This window comes from Fusarium keratoplasticum, chromosome 1, assembly GCF_025433545.1.
Source record: "Fusarium keratoplasticum isolate Fu6.1 chromosome 1, whole genome shotgun sequence".
In the NCBI taxonomy this organism is placed as follows: Eukaryota; Fungi; Ascomycota; class Sordariomycetes; order Hypocreales; family Nectriaceae; genus Fusarium; species Fusarium keratoplasticum.
This window is the reverse complement of record NC_070529.1, coordinates 3,038,098-3,060,177: the sequence shown is the minus strand read 5'-3', so window position 1 is coordinate 3,060,177 and position 22,080 is coordinate 3,038,098. Positions and strand designations below refer to the sequence as shown.

General features: G+C 54.2%; 7 protein-coding genes across 7 annotated transcripts; 3 read left to right on the top strand and 4 right to left on the bottom strand.

The window, feature by feature from the left end:
- Nucleotides 1–905: 905 nt before the first annotated feature.
- NCS57_00091400 (uncharacterized protein) lies at nucleotides 906–1,966 on the top strand (the record flags this gene model as incomplete). The annotated part of the gene is made up of 4 exons (XM_053050989.1): nucleotides 906–930; nucleotides 994–1,398; nucleotides 1,449–1,730; nucleotides 1,782–1,966. The coding sequence occupies 4 exons, from the start codon at nucleotides 906–908 to the stop codon at nucleotides 1,964–1,966; spliced, it is 897 nt and encodes a 298-aa protein (XP_052919504.1).
- A 224-nt stretch (nucleotides 1,967–2,190) lies between these two features.
- Nucleotides 2,191–2,841, bottom strand: NCS57_00091300 (uncharacterized protein; the record flags this gene model as incomplete). The annotated part of the gene is made up of 1 exon (XM_053050988.1): nucleotides 2,191–2,841. The coding sequence occupies one exon, from the start codon at nucleotides 2,839–2,841 to the stop codon at nucleotides 2,191–2,193; it is 651 nt and encodes a 216-aa protein (XP_052919503.1).
- A 933-nt stretch (nucleotides 2,842–3,774) lies between these two features.
- Nucleotides 3,775–5,674, bottom strand: NCS57_00091200 (uncharacterized protein; the record flags this gene model as incomplete). The annotated part of the gene is made up of 3 exons (XM_053050987.1): nucleotides 3,775–3,930; nucleotides 3,984–5,466; nucleotides 5,529–5,674. The coding sequence occupies 3 exons, from the start codon at nucleotides 5,672–5,674 to the stop codon at nucleotides 3,775–3,777; spliced, it is 1,785 nt and encodes a 594-aa protein (XP_052919502.1).
- Nucleotides 5,675–6,947: 1,273 nt separating this feature from the next.
- Nucleotides 6,948–9,531, top strand: NCS57_00091100 (uncharacterized protein; the record flags this gene model as incomplete). Its single annotated transcript, XM_053050986.1, has 5 exons — nucleotides 6,948–8,412; nucleotides 8,459–8,536; nucleotides 8,589–8,761; nucleotides 8,811–9,427; nucleotides 9,489–9,531. 5 exons carry the CDS (start codon nucleotides 6,948–6,950, stop codon nucleotides 9,529–9,531), a joined length of 2,376 nt encoding a protein of 791 aa, XP_052919501.1.
- Nucleotides 9,532–10,046: 515 nt separating this feature from the next.
- On the top strand, nucleotides 10,047–11,165 carry NCS57_00091000 (RNA-ligase domain-containing protein; the record flags this gene model as incomplete). The annotated part of the gene is made up of 1 exon (XM_053050985.1): nucleotides 10,047–11,165. One exon carries the CDS (start codon nucleotides 10,047–10,049, stop codon nucleotides 11,163–11,165), a length of 1,119 nt encoding a protein of 372 aa, XP_052919500.1.
- Nucleotides 11,166–11,486: 321 nt separating this feature from the next.
- NCS57_00090900 (TRP-N domain-containing protein) lies at nucleotides 11,487–13,838 on the bottom strand (the record flags this gene model as incomplete). The annotated part of the gene is made up of 2 exons (XM_053050984.1): nucleotides 11,487–11,893; nucleotides 11,951–13,838. 2 exons carry the CDS (start codon nucleotides 13,836–13,838, stop codon nucleotides 11,487–11,489), a joined length of 2,295 nt encoding a protein of 764 aa, XP_052919499.1.
- A 3,432-nt stretch (nucleotides 13,839–17,270) lies between these two features.
- On the bottom strand, nucleotides 17,271–20,669 carry NCS57_00090800 (C2H2-type domain-containing protein; the record flags this gene model as incomplete). Its single annotated transcript, XM_053050983.1, has 1 exon — nucleotides 17,271–20,669. The coding sequence occupies one exon, from the start codon at nucleotides 20,667–20,669 to the stop codon at nucleotides 17,271–17,273; it is 3,399 nt and encodes a 1,132-aa protein (XP_052919498.1).
- Between the last annotated feature and the right edge of the window lie 1,411 nt (nucleotides 20,670–22,080).

Below are 22,080 nucleotides of genomic sequence, written 5' to 3'. Positions count from 1 at the left end.
ACCGATGGCACGTCACATGGGGTGTTAATCAAGGGGCGTGGACTTGGTCAAGAGTCCGCCATGTAAGGAATATTCGATTGCTTAGACGGATTGCGCATTTTACTGTACTAAACTATGGACTTGTCATTGCCTTCGAGGATTTAAACTTGCTGTTTGGACACCGGGTCGTGGGTGATGTGTTCCAAAGACGAAACCAAGACGACTTCAGAGCGACAGCGCCTGGGCTTGCTAATTTAATGCTCAGCACGCGTTCCAAGGCCAAGAGCCACTGTTCGCTTGTGCATCGGGCCTATTGTTCTCGCGGCCGGACTTGCATCCAAATCCGTGGCTCCGACTGAGCATGACGGCTAGCAAGGCTGCGGCCCGGCATTGTGGGGCCGCTCCGGATTCCGGGCATGATGCACGGGAGTCACCGGAGCGTGTTTACACCCGATCGGTATTTGTGCATGACGATAAGGGAGTCCATCGAAAGATGTCGTTTGCATGTGGAGGTGGCTTCCTTTAACGGGAAACCGCCGTCATCCTCGTGCAGTGAAGGCCAAGATGCTGGAAATACTCGGTGAATACAATCCACAGCGCCGCAATGATCAAGCTTGACCATGCCCTTGAGTTTTTAGACGCTTTAAAGCCTGACAGTTACACACCTTAGTAAAGCAAGACAATTCAGAGTGATTGCCCGGCTGGAGAAACTGACCCGTTCGGTGACGACAGTTCTCAAGCCCTGCCCTTTATGTCGTCATCGATCGATCACAATCATGAGTCCGGATTGAAAGGTCCGCAACGTAGATAGTGAGCGGGTATTAAACCTGAGAATGAGACCCCCAGAGAAAACCTCTCAGGGATACCTTCTTTTCTTACAACATAGTCGGTAGTCGATTGACGCCTGCGGTAGAAACCTGTACAAAATGACGACTCGGGACTTTCACAACGGTACGCGTTCCCCTCGATGATAGTCTCTCAGCTAGCTTGGCATACATACTGACTACGTGCTAGAGAAGGATATTCCTGTCTCCCACCAGGACTTTCCAGGCAAGGATCATGACATGCCTGACCCTCAGCCTGTCCAGGACACACTACCTGAAGCCGGCGGTAATGTGAGGACCTACAAAGGCTCTGGAAAGCTCCAAGGAAAGAGAGCCATAATCACCGGAGGAGACAGTGGCATTGGTGCTGCTTCGGCTGTATTGTTCGGTCGGGAGGGAGCCTCTGACATCGTCATCGCTTATCTGCCCGACGAAGAAAAGGACGCGCAAGACACCAAGCAGCAGGTGGAAAAGGAGGGCACAAAAGTCCATCTCATCTCCCTCGACCTGTCTAAGCGGGAGAACTGCCAGAAGCTGGTCGATTTTGCTGTGGAGAAGATGAAGGGAATTGATATCCTTTTCAACAATGCAGCCTGTAAGTGAAACTGAGGAGTACAACAGTCACGATTCTGACTTGAGCACCAGACCAGATGATGGTTGAGGACATCAAGGATCTTTCCGAGGACCAGTGGATTCACACCTTCAACATCAACATCCACTCCTTCTTCTACATCTCCAAGTATTCCTTGCCTCACATGAAGGCGGGAGCAACCATCATCAACAACGCATCCATCAACGCCTACATCGGCCGGCCTGACCTGCTCGACTACACCTCGACGAAAGGCGCCATAATCTCATTCACACGAGGCCTGAGCAATCAGTACGTTGGTAGGGGTATTCGTGTCAACGCTATTGCCCCAGGGCCAGGTGTGTGCCGTCTCTTTCAGAACTGGCATAGGCAGCTAACATGACCTGTAGTCTGGACCCCTCTCATCCCGGCCACGATGAACGAAAAGGCCCAAAAGGAGTTTACAAGCCCAATGGGGCGGCCTGCTCAGCCTTCAGAGATCGCCACCTGCGTAGTGTTTTTGGCATCAAGTGATAGTTCCTGTGTGAGCGGTCAGACGATTCATTGTAACGGCGGAAGCGTGGTCGGCGGCTGAGAATGTAGTTGCTGAATGTATTGATGAAAAACATGTCCCTTTTAACTACCTATGAAAGTTAAAAGTAGTGTTTTGTCTTTAGGATCCGGTAGAAAAAGCACCTAATACAATCATTAACACTGAGGAGCTGTATGGTGTCTTAAAGCCCCGCTGTTGGATATCTGCTATAGTAGAATTTGTGCTGCTTGTAAATCGATAATACAAGAGTGATGCTATGATTGAGCTCATGATTCAAGGAGCGTTGTAATCTCTAGCCTCTCATGAACAGACTCTGGCACCTCAAATGGCCTCTCCTCAAAGATGAGACCCAACTCCAAGAGCTCCTCCTCAGTAATGTCTGGTCGCTCATCGATGACCCTCTTCAGCTCACGGGCCTTTTCCGTGACATCCTCAATCTCGACAATCCACTCGTCCGCCCATCGTGTACTGAGCGCCCCAGGGATGCCGATCTGGATGCTCCGATATGGCAACACCCCAAGCTTCGGCGTCCGTTCAGGGTCCCATTGAATCCTCACGTCACTGGTCTTCTCACGCTTGACGGCCGAGTCCTCAGGAGCCTTCTTGGCATGTTTTGACAGTACGCCACGTTCAAGAAGTCCGACAAAATGCTCGTGTGTCATGCGAATGGCAAGAATGTGGGATTGGCGGGCATCTTTGTATGAGTAGCCGGCACGGTACATCATCCAAGCCCAGCTAGGCTTGACCCATGTCATGCGGCCGGGCTTAAAGTCGGGGGATGCGTTGAGTTTTTGAGCGGCGACGGCATCTCTAGCGATGGATTCTTTGTATGCTTGATAGACCGTTATGGTTTTGTCGTCATAATGAGCGCGTATTTGGTGGTAAGGTACAGATGTGTCTGATGAGGTGGAAGCCATGATGGTTTAGATTGATATGGAATATGAGATTGCTGAGTTATGGGCTGGCGAACTGTGAACTCAGGCACGGCGATATTAATTCAGGGTAAGCTTGAGGGAGAAGACGTTTTAAATATACACATATTTCGAGAATACAAACATATTCAGCCCTATCTGCCTTGTCGGCATGAGTCTTTCGGTGATGGGAGACTAGAGGCGCCACATGTCAGCGGGGCATTGTGATGGTGCTTCAGCTGCCCCAAAATACTCAGGTGGAATGAAGTAGACTTGGTGAGTTCTTGACACTGGGAAGGGGAATTGAGGAATGAACGCAGCATAGATTCTGGACAGCCATATTGGGCTCAAGAATTATGTGCATTTGACTGTATCGACGGATGGTGCTTGGAGGCGACGTCAAAGGCCGAAACCGTCGAGCTCCGCTTGACCAGAACCGGGCTGCTCTGCGCTGCAATTTTAGCACACGCCGAGCTCCAGTGATGGGATGGTCCAGAACGTTCATGGGATCTGTATCCGTACGGCCTTTCTTATCCACTTTTGCACTGCAATTTTAACACACGCCGAGACATCTTCCCTGTTGCAAAGTACCAGCATCTTCTTTTATACCTTTTGTGCTCCGTAGCTACTCCCTTCACTTGTGTAACTTGATACGCCCTTTATAAGAACTGAGGCTCTCGCACATATGACATACTTGCAACAGAAGATGGGGCGCATACATGCAAGTGGTTAAATCATCATCACGTTGAGGTGAGCGTCACAGCGCAGCGTTAAGTCTATATCATGCCATATATACAACATCGTAACCTTCCTTGTAGATTACAATTTTTTTTGCCATCCCTTCCTCTGACGGCCTGATCATCAAAGGCCTTCTTTTTCATCATTCCCTACCAATCCAAACAACAGAAGCATAAAGAAAAGTCCCGCATCGGGTATCGTTTAGTGGTGGAAGAGACGGATGTTCTGCTCCACAAAGGTGATGCCGAGCTTCTCGGCCGTCTCGAAGACGGCGCTGTCGTTCTGGCTGCCACCAGGGGCGGCAATGTAGTTAACGCCTGAGCGAGCAACGCGGAAGACGTTGTCGATGAAGGGGAACTGCCATCCATGTTAGCAAATCTAATGAAACTATAGTGCGAGATGGTACTTACGAAAGCGTCGCTAGAGACGCAGACCTTGGAGAGCTGCTTCATCCAAGCCTCACGCTCCTCGGCAGTGAAGGCGGCGGGAACCTCCTCGAAGACAGCCTCAAAGGCCTCGCGCTCAGGGCCGTCCTTGGGGAGCTGGCCGCTGACAAGCAGGTCAATGGCGTTGCTCTTGTCAGGGCGCTTAGTGCCCTTCTTCCACTTGATGCCGAGGACACGGGAGTGGAAGCGCATCCACCAGTTGTCGGCCTTGTCTCCGGCAAGACGGGTGCAGTGGATACGGGACTGCTGGCCGGCACCGAGACCAACGACCTGGCCGTTGACGGCGTAGCAGACAGAGTTGCTCTGGGTGTACTTGAGGGTGATGGTGGCGATGGTAAGGTCGCGAGCAGCATCAGCGGGGAGGGAGCCGGTGTCCTTGGGGGTGATGATGGTGCTGAAGTGCTTGGGAGAGATCTGGACATCGTTGCGGGCCTGCTGGAGGTTGATGCCGTAGACGCTGCGGGTCTCAATGGAACCGGGGTGGTAGTCGGCATCAATCTCGAGGACCAAGTAACGGCCGCCCTTCTTCTTCTTGAGGATCTCAAGGGCCTCGGCCTCGTAGCCGGGGGCAATGACACCGTCAGAGACCTCCTTGGAGATGATCTTGGCGGTGGGGACGTCAACAACGTCACTGAGAGCAATCATGTCACCAAAGCTGCTCATACGGTCGGCGCCTCGGGCACGAGCATAAGCCTGAGCGAGGGGAGACTGGTCAATGCCCTCAATGTCGTGGACAAAGTAGACCTTCTTCTCATCCTCAGTGAGGGGAAGGCCAATGGCGGCACCAGCAGGAGAGACGTGCTTGAAGCTGGCGGCAGCGGGCTTGCCGAGGGCCTGCTTGAGCTCCTTAACCAGAGGCCAGGCGTTGAGGGCGTCGAGGAGGTTGATGTAGCCGGGAGCACCGCCGAGGACCTTGAAGGGCAGGTTACCCTCGGTGACATAGGCGGCGGCGGGCTTCTGGTGGGGGTTGGCACCGTATCGGAGAGCCAGGTGCTGCTGGCCGTTGCCGGCGTACTCCTTGCGGAAGAACTGGGAGATGGCGGCATCGTAGTCGGCAGTGTGCTCGAAGGCCTTGAGGGCGTACTTGTTTCGGCTGGCCTCAGTAATCTCGCCCTTCTCGAGCTCCTTGAGGAAACCGGCGTAGTCCTGGGGGTCGCTGAGGATGGTGACACGCTTGTGGTTCTTGGCGGCAGCACGAATGAGGGTGACACCACCAATGTCAATCTCCTCAACGGCCTCGGGGATGCTGACATTGACCTTGGCGACGGTGTCCTTGAAGGGGTAGAGGTTGCAGATGACATAGTCAACCTTGTTGATGTTCTGCTCGGCGAGGTCCTTCTCATCGGAGGCAAGGTCTCGGGCCAAGATGCCGGCATGGACGGCGGGGTGGAGGGTCTTGACACGGCCAGCCAGCATCTCGGGGGCCTTGGTGATGGCAGAGACGTCCCTGTAGAGATCCAATTAGCCACCAATGATCAGGTAGGCTCGTATTTGTTATTGTGTACATACTCGACAGGGAAGCCTGACTCCCGGATCATCTTGGAAGTGCCACCCGAGGCAAGGATGCGAACATTCTGCTGGACGAGACCCTTGGCCAGGTCCAGCAGGCCGGTCTTGTCATAGACCGAGACGATGGCGATCTTCTGAGAGGACATTGTGATGGAGAGAAGAGAAGGGATTGATGATGGAGAGAAAGGGAGGGGAGGAGAAGAAGATTTAAAAAAGAAAAAGAGGAAGAAAAAGGAAAAGCAAGGCTGTACAACGAGTGGGAGTGGTTCTCGTTCGCGCCCGGCGAGAAGGGGAAAAAAAGTTTGGCGGGGTAAGAGGCGATTGCGGAACGAGGATTCGAGGGAGGGGGCGGGGCAGGAGCGAGAGAGAAAAAAATGAGCACAAGAAGTGCTGCAGTTTTTGGTGCCCGGCGTGTTAGTGAGGGAAATTCGTCATCTATGGAGCTAGTAAATTGATTTCAGCCTTATGATAAGTCTTCCCGCACCAGATGAAATACTAATCGCACCACCATGACGAAGGGCAGAGACCTGAGAAAAATGGTATGATAAGAAGGTAAGAACAAGAGATTACAAGGTCATGTAAACACAGGGATACAGCTACAGTGTATAGGCAGCCTTATTATTCTTATTGGCATATTGGAGACGTGTAGGCTATCAAACCAAGGAGGGAGGGGGAGGTTATGATAGCTTCACATTGGGCTTCGAGGTGCAATTGTGTGGCACACCTACAAGCCCTACTTAAGCAGTATATTGCAGCATAATGCTGCTATGGCCTGACAATGGACTTGATATTTCTTTTCATATATCTTATCAGAATTTACTCTTTAGAAAAATCCATTAACTTTATACAATAAAAAAACATTTAAACACCGGATGAACTCGGTCACGTGAAATACAGCTCTTGACCCCTGTGCCAGAATGGATTTTCTACTATGACCCACTCCAATTTGCACGCCCGAGGTGTAACACGCATGAGGGAGGTTCCAAGTGCTTATTAGCGGAGCTAGCCGCTGGAGATGGAGAAGGAGGGAGGAGGGGTCCTGCCATGGGTGAATCCATGAAGGTACGCGCGCCAGCTTCAAGTTTAGGTAGTCATCCATGTCTTGGTTGTCTCGAACTTGACGCTGACACAGCAACATCACTACCAGCGGCAACCAACAAACTCTCTTGGCCATTTACTGCCTAGACTCTCCCCCAACATCACGTCGGAACCTTCTGACGCCCTCCAACTTGGTCCTACCGCCAGCTTCTCGATCCGACTTTCCCTGAGCTGCGACAAGCTCCCCGCTCTCGAGATAATACAACCTTGGGCTTCAGCCTTGTAGGACTGCGGATGGGCTCTCCCCCTCATCTCATACAATCCTACCCCTCGCCTTGACGTCCCGACTCCTCTTCCACCGCCAACCGCCCGAATTCTTGCATGTCTCCCCCGGAGCAGTCCGAAACCTCTTCCAGCCAGCTTGTCCCCGACGAGACGCTGCCTAGCAAACCCGATGTCGAGGTGACGTCTGCCAAACACCCCGCCGCGGGGGAGACGCATACAAGGGAACGTGACCGAGATGCAAGCCTTGAGCATGCTCCAAAGTCAAACAGCGGCCCCGAGGAGGACTTGATCGACTTCCAGGACCAGCCCTCGAGCGTACCACTGCAAGGCGAGAATGCAGCCGCTGGGGAGCCTCAGTCGGAAGTGGCCAGAGGAAAACAGGTCGCTGGCCACCAGCGAACCGGGAGCGATGCATTAAACGCACAGTCCTCATCCCTGGCGACCGTTAAGCCCATGATACTTCCCTCGTCGAACGACACCGCTACGCAGTACCTCACCGCCGAACCCTCCACTTACGTCGACCCCACGCCTGCAACCCCAACAACTTCTCAGCCACCTTCAAGAACTCCTTCAAATGCCACCCGCTCGCTTCACCCCGGAGAGATTTCTCCTTCCAAGTCAGATGCCGAATACGACGAGAGGCGGTACCTGAGCGAGGATGAGCAGGAAGGCAGATCACGGTCCGAGATTCAGAGCATCATGGAGCAGTTCAGTGAGATAGGCGGCGGACCCGGCGAGGAAGAAGTCATGAGCCCCAGGCTAGAGATTGCGTCGCCCATGCTGGGACACCCTGTCCAGCATCCTCCCCGAAAGTCGAGCCTCGAACCTCTTGCACCGTCGATATCTGGACAGCTTCAAGGCCTACACATCTCGACCAGCTCACCTCCCGCAGCAGGATCAGCCGATGCCGGCATCGATGATCATGGGCCACCGGTACCCCCCAAGGACGGAATCCATGGAACGCCTCCACGCCCCAAACCAGAGCGTACTGCGAGCGTGGCCACTCCAAGCTCACCGGCTCAAGCGCATCGACCCCCACCTCCCGAGCCAGAGCCAGAACCAGTTCTTCCCTTCGACTTTCACCGTTTCCTAGAGCAGCTTCGGAATAAGAAGGCAGACCCAGTAGCGCGATACCTCAAGTCCTTCTTGTCGGAATTCGCCAAGCGGCAATGGATGGTCCATGAGCAGGTCAAGATTATTGGGGATTTCTTAGCCTTCATCGCTAACAAAATGGCACTCTGCGAGGTCTGGAGAGATGTTTCGGATGCCGAGTTTGACAATGCTCGTGAGGGAATGGAGAAGTTGGTCATGAATAGGCTGTACACGCAAACATTCTCTCCCGCCATCATGCCGCCCAAACCCATTCCTGGGGCAAAGCCCAAGCGAAAGGGAGGTGATATCCCCCTCGGTCCTGGCCGACGCGGTCAGCATCAAGAAGATGTCGAGCGGGATGATATCGTTACCCAAAAGATTAACATTTACGGTTGGGTCAAGGAGGAGCATCTGGATATTCCACCTGTTGGAGAGAGTGGGCGCCGCTTCCTGAAGCTGGCTCAGCAAGGTCAGCGCATTCAAAATATATGTGGTTTATCGCTAACTTGGAGCAGAACTACTCAAAATCAAGTCGTACAGAGCACCGCGCGACAAGATCATCTGCGTCCTAAACTGTTGCAAGGTGATCTTTGGTATGACGACCAGACCCTCCCTCGGCTGAAAGCGTCCACTAATACGGTGCAGGTCTATTGAAACACAACAAGTCGGATTCATCGGCCGACTCTTTCATGCCCCTGCTCATCTATGTTGTTTTGCAGTCGAACCCTGACCACTTGGTGTCTAATGTGCAGTACATCCTTCGGTTCAGAAACCAGGAGAAGCTTGGAGGCGAAGCAGGCTACTACTTGTCCTCCCTGGTAAGACATTCATTAGGTCGAGGAGTTTAACATACTAACAGAGCCTCAGATGGGTGCCATTCAGTTCATCGAGAACATGGATAGGACGACTCTAACTATCACGGATGATGAGTTTGAAAGGCACGTAGAAGCAGCTGTCTCAGCTATTGCCGAGAAGCATGCAGCATCGCCACCAACGACCCAACAGCCCGTATTTAACGAGAAGTCGGTACCTCCTGGTGAGCCGGCCAGCCGGCAATCTCTCGATGGGCAAAACACGCCCGCACCCCGCCGTTCAACGTCGAACGATGGCTACACGGGTGACGACAAGGCGGCCATTACAGGCCTTCTCAAGACAATCCAGAGACCGCTGTCCACGATCGGAAGGATGTTTTCCGACGAACCTGTTGCCACCAGCGAGCCAGGTCCTAGTAGTGCACCTCGCACTCCAGCACCGCCAGAGCAGCTTCGGCAGAGTCGTGAAGAGCCCCGTGAACCCCCACACCCAGCATCAAGGCACGAGCTTTCGGCAGAAGAAGCTGCTGCACGGCAAGCGAGTGCCGAAGCAGCAGAAGCCCAACGACTCTCCCGGGCTGAGCACGCAAATGTCGTCGAAACGCTGGCAGGCATGTTCCCAGATCTAGACAAGGAGGTGATTAGTGATGTGGTATACGAGAAGGAGGGAAGGTGAGTAACATGCATGATCCATCGTCTTTCGGTCAGCTCAGGCTAACACACCTCTTTCCAGGGTTGGACTAGCTGTTGATGCATGCCTTGCACTGTCTACGTGATGAGGCTGGGGTGTGATGAATAAGCGGGGTTCAATGTTGCAAGGATAGTTATTGTTAGCTCTACCGGTGCTGTACTTTGTTGGGCGATTTGCGAAGCATCACAGGGCTATCTGGGATATGCCATTGGGGCAGATGGCAAGCTACAAGAGAAATATCACAATATCCAAAGCAAGCACATGTGCCTGTAACTGTGTTGAGCTGGGTGTCTGCGTCTCGAGTTGAGTGTTTCCAAGATGAATAAGAAAGGCCTGTAATTTGCATTCAATACGAGATGATACAAATTTCTAGTAAGAGAGCACAGCCTAGCTGCATCGTCGTGTTGGTCTTGAATGTACCCAAAGCAAAACATCCTTGTCAACGGGCTGGGTTGACTCATCTGGCCGGCTGAGCTCAGACCTAACAAAGAGGATGGAGTCGTTATATAAATCCAGCCTGCCTCTATCAAGTATATAAATGGATACCAAGTCGGACAGCACCCTACCATCAAACCAATTTTAACTCATCTTTTGCCCATCATGCCGCGAAAGCTCGTCACAGTCCGGCAAGTATCAGCCCTCACACCAATCCCCGGCGCCGACCGCACCGTAGCCGCCTCGGTTGACGGCTGGACATGCGTCGTCGCCATTGGAGAATTCAAGCCCGGCGACCGCGGCCTGTACTTTGAGATCGACTCCCTCCTGCCCGGGTCGGACCCCCGGTGGGCATTTCTGGCAAACCCCGCTCCGGACGGCGATAACAACGGCCCCACACCGGATATCCGAATCAGGACGCGCCGGGTCCGGGGCGTCGTTTCGCAGGGCCTGCTCATGCCGCTGTCCAAGTTCCCAGAAGTAGTCGCCGCCTCTGAGGGACTCTCTCCCGAGGAGCTGAAGGAGACTAGCTTCGAGGACATGCTCAAGGTCCGCAAGTTTGAGGATCCCTCGACGTTATTGCCTGTCTCCGGCGGGGGCACTGCTCTACCAGAGTTTCCCTACTTTATCCTCAAGACGGACCAGGAGCGTGTGCAAAACATGCCAGAGGTGTTTGACTCCCATGCAGACGAGGTGTTTCAGGAGTCCACAAAGATGGACGGCTCGTCCATGACAGTGTTCTATGTGCGCGCCGACAGCCCCCATTACCCGCTCCTGGCCCCGGAGATTGTAACCGACCCCTCGGGTTGCTTTGGCGTGTGCTCCCGGAACCGGACCCTCGTCGAGGGCCACCCAAGAAGTCCGCCGCTCTTCTGGTCCACGGCACGGAAGCTCAACCTCCCCACGACTCTCTCGGCGCTGGGTCGAAACGTAGCTATCCAGGGCGAGCTGTGCGGGTCTAGCATCCAGGCCAACTACGAGGGCTTCCCCAAGAACACGCACAACTTCTTCATCTTCTCTGTGTGGGATATTGACACCCAGCGCTACCTGCCTCCAAGGGAGGTACATGATGACTGGGCGCCACGGTTGGGTGTGCCGCACGTCCCTGTGCATGGATATCGGCTGTTGCGCGAGATTGGAGGGAGCGTGGCTGAACTCGTCAAGCGGGCCGAGGGCAAGGGCGTTAACGGGAGGAAGAGGGAGGGCATCGTGCTGAAGCGAGAGGATGGCGGGTTCAGCTTCAAGGCCATATCGAACTCGTACCTGATCAAGCACGGGGAGTGACGGATACGATACGCCAGTGAGGCTTTATATAGCTCGCACCAAGTTACGAAGGATACCATTGACAGTGTTGCATAGTTAAAAGGTTCTATTGGACAAAAAGATGGTGATGCGCTTCCGTGGTAAAACAAAGTCTTTCGCTTCAATACCCCCCTCCGAAGTGAATTCGGTCCCTCCCTACCCAAATTGTCTTTGTACATATAGCCAAGACCTGACTCTCTCTCAACAGACAAGAAAGGCTCGGCATGAGCGTCGTATGTACAAGCAGACCCGGGAATAGAAATACAAGAGTCATGGATCGTGAGGCTTAACTGTCACTGTCGTTCAGAAGCCTCTGTAGCCGCCCCCGTTTCCGTACCCGTATGATTGCCTGTTGAGAGGGCTGTAACCACCGTACTCGTTGTCATAGCGCCCCATGCCTGGCGGACTTGGCGCTCTATGGGCCCAGGCCACAGGGGCAGCGCCGTGGGCGTTTTGCGAGTCGTTGTGGTCCATGGCGGTCAGATCTCGGTAGTACGAAGGAGGGCTCGAAGAGTAATCGTTTGCCCGCAGGCCTTCCTCAGCAGCAACATAGTTGTCACGGGACATGGACCGTTGGTGCTGCTTCTCTTGAATGGGGGCCGAGACGGGGAACATGTTGATGCTAGTGTTGCTGTTGTCCTTGCGGTCGAGGAGGAGCGAGTTGCGGGCGTCCAGAGGAGTGAGCGTGTCCATGTCACGCTGAGCTTTCTCTGTAGGTTGTTGGTTAGTATCAACGTCATCCATCAGGCCATGTCGAGTCAACTTACCCATCTCCTTTCTTCGCTTGCGGTGGGGGTTCTCCTTGACCAGGAGGTTGATGGCGTTCCAGATAATGAGGATCACCAAAAGACCAGTGAGGGCGGACTGCACGGCGATCAGGACCACGCCGGCAACCGTCTTGCTGTCTTGAGGAATGTTGAGTTCGTGGACAAAGATGAGAATGCAAGCCACCGACAGGACTCGCACAGTCTGGATGGCAATACCGATGACGTTGCCAGACTTGCGCTCAAAGGGTCGAGCCCAGACGAGTAGAATGAGCATGATGCTCTCGACGACAAGCTGGGCAATCGTCTGGGGCAGGCCGTTTCCATCGCCAACGGCAAGGGTGCAGCCTTTGGCGAAGAGGTAGACGATGGTGGGGATGAAGATCCACCAGTACTCCTTCTTGTACGACTCGTAGAAGAGGGAGTACTTGATCCAGATCTCCTTGTCCTGGTATAGGCCGTCGGGGCTACCCTCGGAGCTCTTGAGCTTGCGGACGGTGCTGAAGATCTTCCACGTGAAGAAGGCAAGGATGGCGGTGAAGATGGCCAGCGTCACACCAGCCAGAGTCTTTGCCGCCCACGAGTCACCTTGGGTGAATTGGAACACGCAGTACAGAACCCAGATACCGTAGAGCACCAGGATAAGGTGAGTGATGGTTCGAGCGATGGAGCCCCAGTAATGCTGACGGAAACCAGCCAGAGACTTGGGGAAGCTGGCGAACAGGGCCCAAATCTCGAGGATGACCTTGACCAGAAGAATACCGACAATGATGGCGGCAATGATGATGGCAACCACCAGCAGAACAGTCATGAAGGTGTTGGACTTGGGGACGCTGTACTGCTGGACAAAGGCAGAAATTCCAGAAACGGAGATGACGTTGGTAGCACCAGACTCGCCAGATTCAGAAGATTCGCTTGAGCCGCCGACTGAAGTCTCCAGCTCACCACGGGTGGCCAATCTGGCCAACGACTCAAAAGTGTCGAAAGCTCGCTTGACCTTGAAAGAGTGCTGCTCCGGAGTGCTAGTCGAGTTGTCGGGGAAGACGAGCGTAGCGTTCTTGAGGAATTCGACGCTGTCCGTGGTGAGGTCACCTCCTGTCATGCCGCGAAAGTTGTCGATGGAGATCTGGATCTGCTGCCAGGGGATGATACCGGCCGAGAAACCGAAGTTCTTCGCGAAGCTGCGGTACACAGGCGGGTAGTCGACTGACAGCATGCCGTTCATGGCCATGCCCTGGAACCATCCCAAAGTCTCTGCGAAGCTGGGACTGGGGATACCACCACTGGCAGCGCTAGCACCACCAAGAGCAGACGATGCGGCCGTGGCACCAGAGACGACGAGGGCGGCTCCAATGACACCGACAGACAGGTAGGTTACGGCGTTGACTGAGGCAGTCTTGCCGTTTTGGACTTGGGATTGAATACAGGCAACCTGCTCCTTGTCGTCGTCGAGGCTCAGGAGCTTAAGAGTCGCTTGAGCAGCAATATCGGGGACCTGGAAAGCAATGGCAGGGACCTTGTTTGCCCACTCAGCGGGGATTTTCTGAGTGCCCTTGGCAGCGAAATGGTCAGCGGGTACAGGGCAGAGCTGCTTGATACCCTGTTCGCAAGGGTTGAAGCTGTTCTGATAGACTTGGCGGCCGTATGCCGTCACTTCGAGATAAGCAGACACGTTCCGTCTCGTCTTGCTAGTGCCGGCCACATCAAAAGTAACCTCCTGCTTGTCGTTGTCGTAGCTGAGGTTCAGCCTCTCAACCTTGATATCGGGAACGGTACCGCAGTCGGAGAAGCCAGAAGTCTTGAGAACATTGTCACCCAGAACGCCAGTGACGAGAGCCGCGGCCGTCGCAACCACCTTCCATGCGCTCCACTGTGAGTGAGATCGAGTCATTTTCGAAGAAAGTGTCGTACAAGGAAACTAGAGAAAAAGACGGGAAATTCGTAACTCGTTCGCGACTGGATCGAGTTGTTGGGCTTCGAAAAGTGTTGGTCGTCAGGGTATAGTCAAGAGACACAGTTGAGTAGTGATATCCAAGAAAATTGATATGGATAGCGGAAAAGAAACCGAGAAATAGTTGGAAATCGTTGGAAGATGATGTAAGGAATGGTATCAAGACGATAAAATAGAGATGTAGAGAGAGACTGTAGCTGAAGAGCTGTATGTGTAATGAATGGCGGAGATGCAAGTTATCTCAAAAGGTTAATGGCAAGGCAGTGCAAGCACGCGCAAAGATGGCCGAGGATCAACCTGGAAAGAAAAGAAGTGAAAGGGCAACGAGTTGCCTAGACGCCCGTGAAGTTCCAACGTGCCGGCGTTTGATCGTTCGTGGGTGTCGTGTGTCGTGGAGGTGCTGAGTGAGGATGTCGTGATGGGCGGGCGACCAGTCCGCTTATAAGGGAGGGTCGGGGCTTTTTCGAGTCTGTCTAACGGATGGGATGGGCCGATTGGGCGCGTTATGTGATGCTGAAATGAGAGGCCAGGAGTCGACAATGCCGCAAAGGAAGCAGCATGTCCTTCTTTGGACGGAAACAGTTGCAAAGAAAGACAGTGAAAAAGGAGAGATGAATATTGACAGAAACGACGCTTGAGATGGGTTTGTACAATGCAAAAGACCAATGTGATGAGAGAGAGATGAGGAGAGGGAAGAAAGAGCAAGAGGAGGGAAAAAGAGGAGAAGCCCAAGAGAAGAAAGGATAAGACAAGACGAGACAAGGAAGCACGAGCAGAAAAACGAGAACTAAACGGGGATCCCAACCCAAAGGTGGAGGAGGTTCCAGGTTCTGAGGTGCGATCCATGATCCAACCATCAGGAAGGAGGGAGGGAGGCGTCCCTTCCGATTGATAGACGCCCCAAACACCAAAGGGCCTCCAGTTCACGGGCAGGAGCCAACCACCAGCGGGGGAAGCTACGACCTACGCCTGGAGTCGCCGCAGTCAGCAATCAACAACAGCAACGTCCATCCGTCAGTGGGCAATCAAGCAATTCGACCATCCTTGAGCGTGAGAACGGCTCTGTCGAACCACCACCGACGACGGATCGAACCCCTGAGACGCCAACCCAAGAACCCTGACCCGCTTGCCAGGGGGGCCCCTCCCACCCGTGGAGCCTCAGTGGACCGTCAGCCAGGGGCTCGCATCAAGGGTCCTGGCTCAAGGCACACTCACGCTCGTTTTTTGCTGCTTCCAGCAGCTCTTCTGCCCGTCCAAGCAGGTTCTTGAAGGTCTTGAGATGCAGGGGTTTGACCCTTTGACCCACAGAACCCGACCCTCCCTCTCAGACGGTGGCTTCTCAGCGGCTGACCAGTCCCAGGCCAAGACGCGGTCGACCCCAGCTTCTTCTGAAACCAGCTTAGGAAAAGAAAGCTGTTCCCAGCCAGAGCGGTGGGCTTGGCCTGCTCCATATGCTTATTCAACGTCCGTTCGGGTTTGTGGGTGGTTGTGCATGCACATCTCGTCTGTCGTCTCAGCTCATGTGCCAACATCCATCATCACGAACTCGTCTATCGGGTTCCTCCTCACTCGCTGTGAACCAGACATGAATTGAATGTCTCTTGAATATTGATCAATATGAACCAACCGCTCAATGTCTCGAGCTGCCAAGTCTCAGCCTCGACTCGACTATCCAACCAACCTTCTGGCGTGAAATGATCTGCCACCCGCCTCAAGCCTCCCGACCGCAAAATCCAAGCACCCATGCTTCATCCATGGAAGTCATGAATTGCCCCAAGCTCCTCTGTCCCTCGTCAAGGAATAGCCCGTGTCCAACCTCGGCGCCCTCCCCCTTGGTCGAAATCACGTCTTCCTTTTCTGCAGGTACAGGCCCACGCGGCATCAAGTGCTTCAAGCCGGTGTGTTCCACACATATTGCGTCCCAGGTTGCCCTGTCTATGGAACACAAGACGAATGATAAACCTCTGTGCCGCCTTTCCGTCCTTGTTGTCATCAGCAAAGGCAAACCAGACGCTCGGGAGGAAGCTACGCTACGATGCCACCGTTGATCGTAGTCCAGACACTCGGCCGTGTCAAGTCATGTCGCCACTGACTCGATGTTCCATCACTGACTTGTCAGCGTCTCAGCAGCCGCTGCTGCAACTTTAGCTCTACAACAAGGCAATCCAGACTCTTTTCGTGTGCTCGTGCTCTGGCCGATCTGTCGAAAAGGATGTCACGAGTCCTCGGCCCCGAAAAGGGAGACCGGGCACCGACTGAAGCCGACCCTGTTCGGTCTTTGATGAACCCAGCGCCGCCACCACCGTCGTCGTCGCCAACATCCATTTATTTATCCATAGATAGAAACATTGATCCATCCATCTATCATCTCCTTACTCAGCATGGCCAGGGTTGACGCGGCCATTGCAAATCTCGGTAACCAACCCAGCCACAACGATCCTTGCTTGGCCAGGCTCGGTCACATTTCTCGATTCCCTTGTTGTAGATATTACCTGCTGGACAGAGAATGTCGCGTAGCAGTAATAGCACACGCGAGCAGATGAACAAAGAACTAATTACAGCAAGCTAGTCGGTATCAGTCTGCTCAATCTCTCTCATCTCATGAGACCACAAAATAAGCCAGATTTTTTTAACGCCCATCAACCTCAAACGCCCGGCCGATTTCACATATGGCCCAAGCGCCTCCCAAGCGTATCCCAACTCTATCCTCCACCACACACTCTCAGAGTCCATATGGAATCCACAACCGCCCCAAGCCCCCTTTTGAGACGAAAAGCTTGGCTTGCAATCGCTCTTTTTAGACCCAGGCTTCGTCATCCATTGCTCACGCGAGAGGCGTGTTCCCGCTGAGCCTCCCATGTCTTCCCCATCTCGTGCCGCAGCCGGTATATTTAGCAATGCCAAGTGCAGATCATAGAGTCTCGATGTTATCGCTGCAAGATGCAATTTGACATTTTCATTCATAAATAAGACCCTGGCGCCAGCTTTGTATCCCTTTCTCGTCTTGCTTTGTCTCAAATCCCTCCTTATTCAATGTCCCTATGGTGCCGTTCCAGATTGCTCTGCCTCAAAGCTTCGAGTCATCCGTCGCCAACACCCTCGCCTCCCAGAGAACCCCCAGAAAGAATCCAAGAAATCTAGTCGGCCCAAGAAAAGAAACAGGCTCTCGCCTATAAGCCCAAATCATCGCCCGTAAGAATCGTCATGGTATCCCAAATACATTGCCATCCTCCCCTTTTACCATTCATGGTCTGGCTGATGCCGCCAGACATAATAATAATCCCCAGATCCCGCTTCACTCGTAGACGGTGCGAGCCAGGACAGCCGCAGTCATCACTCATGTCCTCAGGTCTCGGGCTAAACATCCCATTGCTAATATCCAGGCATCCGCCCATCACTCCACATGTTTCCGCCATTGTTGTTGTTGTTGGCATTCAAGTTTGGTGAGTGCGAATAAGGCGATACTGATCCCTGTCCACTAAATGGGCTTCCATTGCCGCTGGACGGGTCCATTATCCCATCGTACCCCATCTGTTGCATCGGTACTCCGTGGTTTTGCTGAAGCCCAAGCGCATTCATTTGGGTGTATGAATCTACCCCGTTGCTCGGCATCATATAGCCGTTAGGGCCTTGCTGCACGTAGCCCCCTTGGCGAGCAACAGGCATCTCCTGCATCTGCGCGGCGTGGTTAAAGCCGCCGTGGTTAATAGGATGCATCCCCATCTCCGCATGCGGATTGGGCCCGACATTGCCAAACTGGTCTTGGTAAAATCCAGGGGGTTGTTGATATGCATCCGTCGGCATGACTGGCTGGTAGATCAGGTGGCCCGGTTGCTGAAATTGCATCTGTTGAGTACTTGGTGGAAATCCCCCGCAAGCCCCCCCAGGGAATTGCATATCAGAAACAGTTTGGTCGACAGGTGTTGTGAGGATGTTTCGTGGGGGAGGATCCTGAATTGGGCTGATGACAGTGTCTGCTTCGAGCTCGCTGGCCTTGGCATCCACCAGACGCAGCACCGGCAGCGATATTTGCTCCATGTGGTTTGCCAGGTGAACCGTCAGCTTCTTCCAGGTCGGGAACGTCTTGCCACAGAACCTGCAGGGCTCATCTTGTGGCCGCTTCGTTGTCTCTCGGTGGCACTGCTCAACCTTTTGCCATGTTGGCTCCGCACCGCCTGCCTTCTTTATCGCGGCCTTGGTCTTGACCCTTGGCTCAGGATACTTGTGCTCTCGCACGAGATGCTGAAGGAAGTTGTCACGTCGATAGCACTGATGATGGCAAGCCTCAACATCGCACGTCCACCATTCAAGATGGCGATGTCCTTCGTTCTCGTGTCGAACCCAGTCAGCCTTGCGTTTGAACATCTTTGGCTCCCTGCACTTGTCCCAGGTGCAAGTGAAGGGTTGCACATCCTCGTGAACGTGCTTGGTCCAGTCAGAGGGCTTCGTAAACTTCTTGCTCGTGTAACAAAGCTGGCACTCAAACTCGGCCGGCAGGCGGCTGGTCGGAGGCATGGGAATATCCTGGCGGAAGCTCTCATGGTTGATGGCACCCTCAACCGGGGTCCCGTCATCGACATCGTTGGGCGATGAGAGAGGATCAAGTTCTTGAGGGCTATTGTTTTGGTCGAGAAGAGCAGCCGAGCCACCTCTAGCGATGCACAGGATACCGGAAGGGCACTTGGCACCCAATCCGAGGTGGGTAACCTTGTTCTTAAGCAAGGACTTGTAACGTTGCACTTGTTGATAAGCAATACGATCAACAAGATAGTTATTGGTGTTGGCCAAGTCGGGATTCAGATCGATGATGTGCTGCTGGAATCCTTCAAGGTTGGGAGTGATGTTGTCGATGATGTTGGGGTTTGTCTTCATATCGGATTCATCCAGGTCCTCGTCATCGTCGTCGTCATCGTCATATTCCGTATTCTTGGTCTTGGCCAAGGCGGCTACGGGTGGTCCTCCCGTCTCACGCTTCCACATCGACACAAGAGTCGGGTGGCTCTCTGTCTGCATGCTGGCTGGTGTCGGCTTAGGAAGATCCGACTTGCTTCGTTGTCGCCGGATGGAGCCCTTGATAGAGAGGCTGCCAAAGGGACTCTTCGGCGAAGTCACAGATGCCACAGGTGTGGCACTAACGGATCCATTGCGGGCGTGTGTAGTTCCAATGGATGCAATGTTGCTACCCATAGAAACTATAGCCGTATTGATCGAGGGCATGGGCTTCTTGCCCCAGCTTCCCATGCGGACCGGTGGCGCAAGACTTTCGCGTTTGTTAGAGATGCTATCGCGCTTCGAGTCTTGGCTTCCTCGGCTATCGTTGCTTGGTATACTCTCATCGTCGTTCCCGGTGCGATTACGCTTAAGGATTTGAGAGGTACTAGGCCGACGCACCAATGTTCCAAGACCCCTGAGCAGGCCGCCTGGCTTGCTCCCCTTGTCCCCTCGGCTCACAGAGAGCTTCTTGAGAATGCCGCCGCTGGTGACTTCGGACATGTCGAGGTCAAACAGACTGGGGAGACTTCGCCGGCGGGTACCCCACGTGGCGGCTCTTGAGATGATTGAATCAGTGTCTCGGCACATTCTCTCAAATCTTTCCATGGCAGCCGCCGACGTTTCTGGTTGATATTTTCCATCTGCTCCGTTTCTGATACCATGCACCATCGGAGCATCGGCCCAGTTCCGGTCAGCAGCGATCATGTCGTAGTCTGTCTGGTTCATTTCGCCTTTGCCATGATAATAAGTCTGGCCAGGGATGACCCTGTTTTCGGTCTGGCGGTTGAATGGGACCCCGTCATGAGCATCATCGCGTGGGCGATTGAGCTCATTGATAGTGTCCTGAGACGTCTCTGCCGGCTGGACAGAAAGGTCATTCATCTTATTGGTCAACCAATCACCAACCATTCCCTTCCGCTCCTCGTCGTTTCGCCTAGTAGCCAGCTCGTTAATACTTGGCGTCTCCTGCGAGGTACGGTTGTTGGGGTCCAGCCCAGCATGTCCAGTCACCGAGTTGCGCTGCCATTGCCCTGTGGAGTCACGGGCTGCGGAATTGTCGCTTGAGGATATCAAGTCCCCGGCCGACTCAAACCCGCCGCGAACTGTAGTCGGACTATCCTCAAAGGAGCGTTCGATAGAGGTATGAAGAGGGGTCTCATCGTCCTTACCCCACATCGAGACAGTAACTCGAGGACTAGTCATGGCCGCAACACTGGGCGCCAGGCCGTCTTCGCTGGACCGGCAGCTGCTACTCTGACTGGGTGTCAAGGAGGTCTGTGTGACGATGGGAGGTGGGTTGAACTGCTTCTGGATCACCTGTGGCGAGATGCAATTGGGAAGCTCTGGAGGGGCCGATCCCTTGATCGCGTGGGAGAGGTCACTCTGAGGGGTTCTTGTGTGTACCGACGCCGTTTGTTCGGGAGTCAACGGATTGTAGTTGTTGATGTCCACATCCTGACCCGACACAAGACCGGGAGAAATAGACGGGCCAAGCACGGCCTGGTCTCCAAGGAAGATAGGATCGACTCTCTCGATGTTGTTGAAGTCGGCGCCAAAGAAAGGGTCCTCCTCAAAGTCGCTATAGTCACTGGGCTGGTACTGGTCAAGGCTAGAGTTGGAGCCGGGGGTCTCGAGGTAGTTGATGGGCGACAGCGACTCGCTATCGATGCGCGACAGGGTGGGTGGTAGTTGGTTCGAGTCGATGGAGGAGGTCGATGGGCGTTGTTGGCCAGGGAAGGCTTGAGTATGGGGGTCTTGGACCTCGAATGTGGAAGCCATGGTTGCGACTGGGAGGAGAGGGAGGAATGGGAGTATATATGCAATGAGTGGATCTTGACTGGGCGTGCTCCCTCTGTCAGATCACAGGCTGGGGATCATGGTCCTGGGGACCGGTGCGCGGCGGAGGTGGGAGGTGGATCGGCTCCGTTAGAGAGCGATCGTGGCTGCAGAACGAGGCCCGTCAAGGTTCAGACAGGTCGCGGCGACTGGTAGGATGCAAAAAAACAGGAGCCGCCGGTAGGGTTGAGAGTGACAGGTGAAGGAGAACAGTATTCCCTTGAAGTCGGGTTGAGAGGAAGAAGGAGGGGGAAAGGGCTGAGGTTGGAACGCGGCGTCGCGCGTGAAAGCGGATCAAAGAGCGCTTAGGGGCGCCGATGCCCCTGCTCAGTTCAGGTAAGGTAGGTTACTTGACCCAGGACAGCGAACCCACAGAAGCAGGAGACACAAGAGATCGGCGCAGGATTGTGGCGCGCAGGTTCAAGCAGACGGGAGGGATTGAAGCAGCAGCAGAATGTGCAGAGAAGCGAGGCGAGTGAGTGAGTGAGTGAGTGTCTTGTTGAGGGGCAGCTGGCAGGGGAGATGTGGGAGGGGGGTTTCACTGGAAATGGAAGCCGGCGTCTGTGATATGGGCGGAGGAGGGGCTCGCGACTGAAGTGAGAGCAAATCAGGACAGGCCAGAGTCGGCGGCGCAGGGACAATACTATGCAGAGGCTGACTGGAGGGCAGACACAAAAGCGACTGTGGCAGAGGCGAAGGTGGATGAAATGAGGCTTGAACAGTGAGAGCCGGCGTTTTGATCCCAAGAGAAAAAGACGAGGGCGGTAAGGTCGTGCGGTAGTTGGTCCAGAGCGAGGGGCGTTGCAGGCGCAGGCGTGACATCCATCCATCCATCCAATACTGTACAGCCTGGTCCGTCCCCTTGCTTGTGCGAGCCATGCTGGAGAGCAGAGGACCAGCGAGTGCCCAGTCGCAGGGTTTGAACCGCCGGGGAAACGGTCGTTTGGTGTCTATTGCAACCACAGACCACACAGCTGGACGGGACTCTCGCATCAGGCCCGCTGGAAACGGTATGCCTCTATCGCCCGTATCCATCTCCGCTAGGCGTTCTGGATGGGGGGGCTTTGGAGCCGAGGCGCATTCAACCCAGCCCCACGCCCCATGAGAGACCCTTGTTCCAGCTCGTCCATCATCCAACCATTCAGAGCCTCTGGCCCATCTCCCAAGGCGTTTTCCAATGCCCCGACTTGGGAACGGGTCAACCACAGCTGGTGCTTTGTGTGTGCGTGCGAGGAACACCAGTTGCGGCGGTGCTTGTCTTGGTTCGACTTTGAACGAGGCAGGACAGGGGGCGCCTTTTGGGAACCATTACAGAGCATATTGTCGTACCAGACACACACCTCAAGCGATGCTC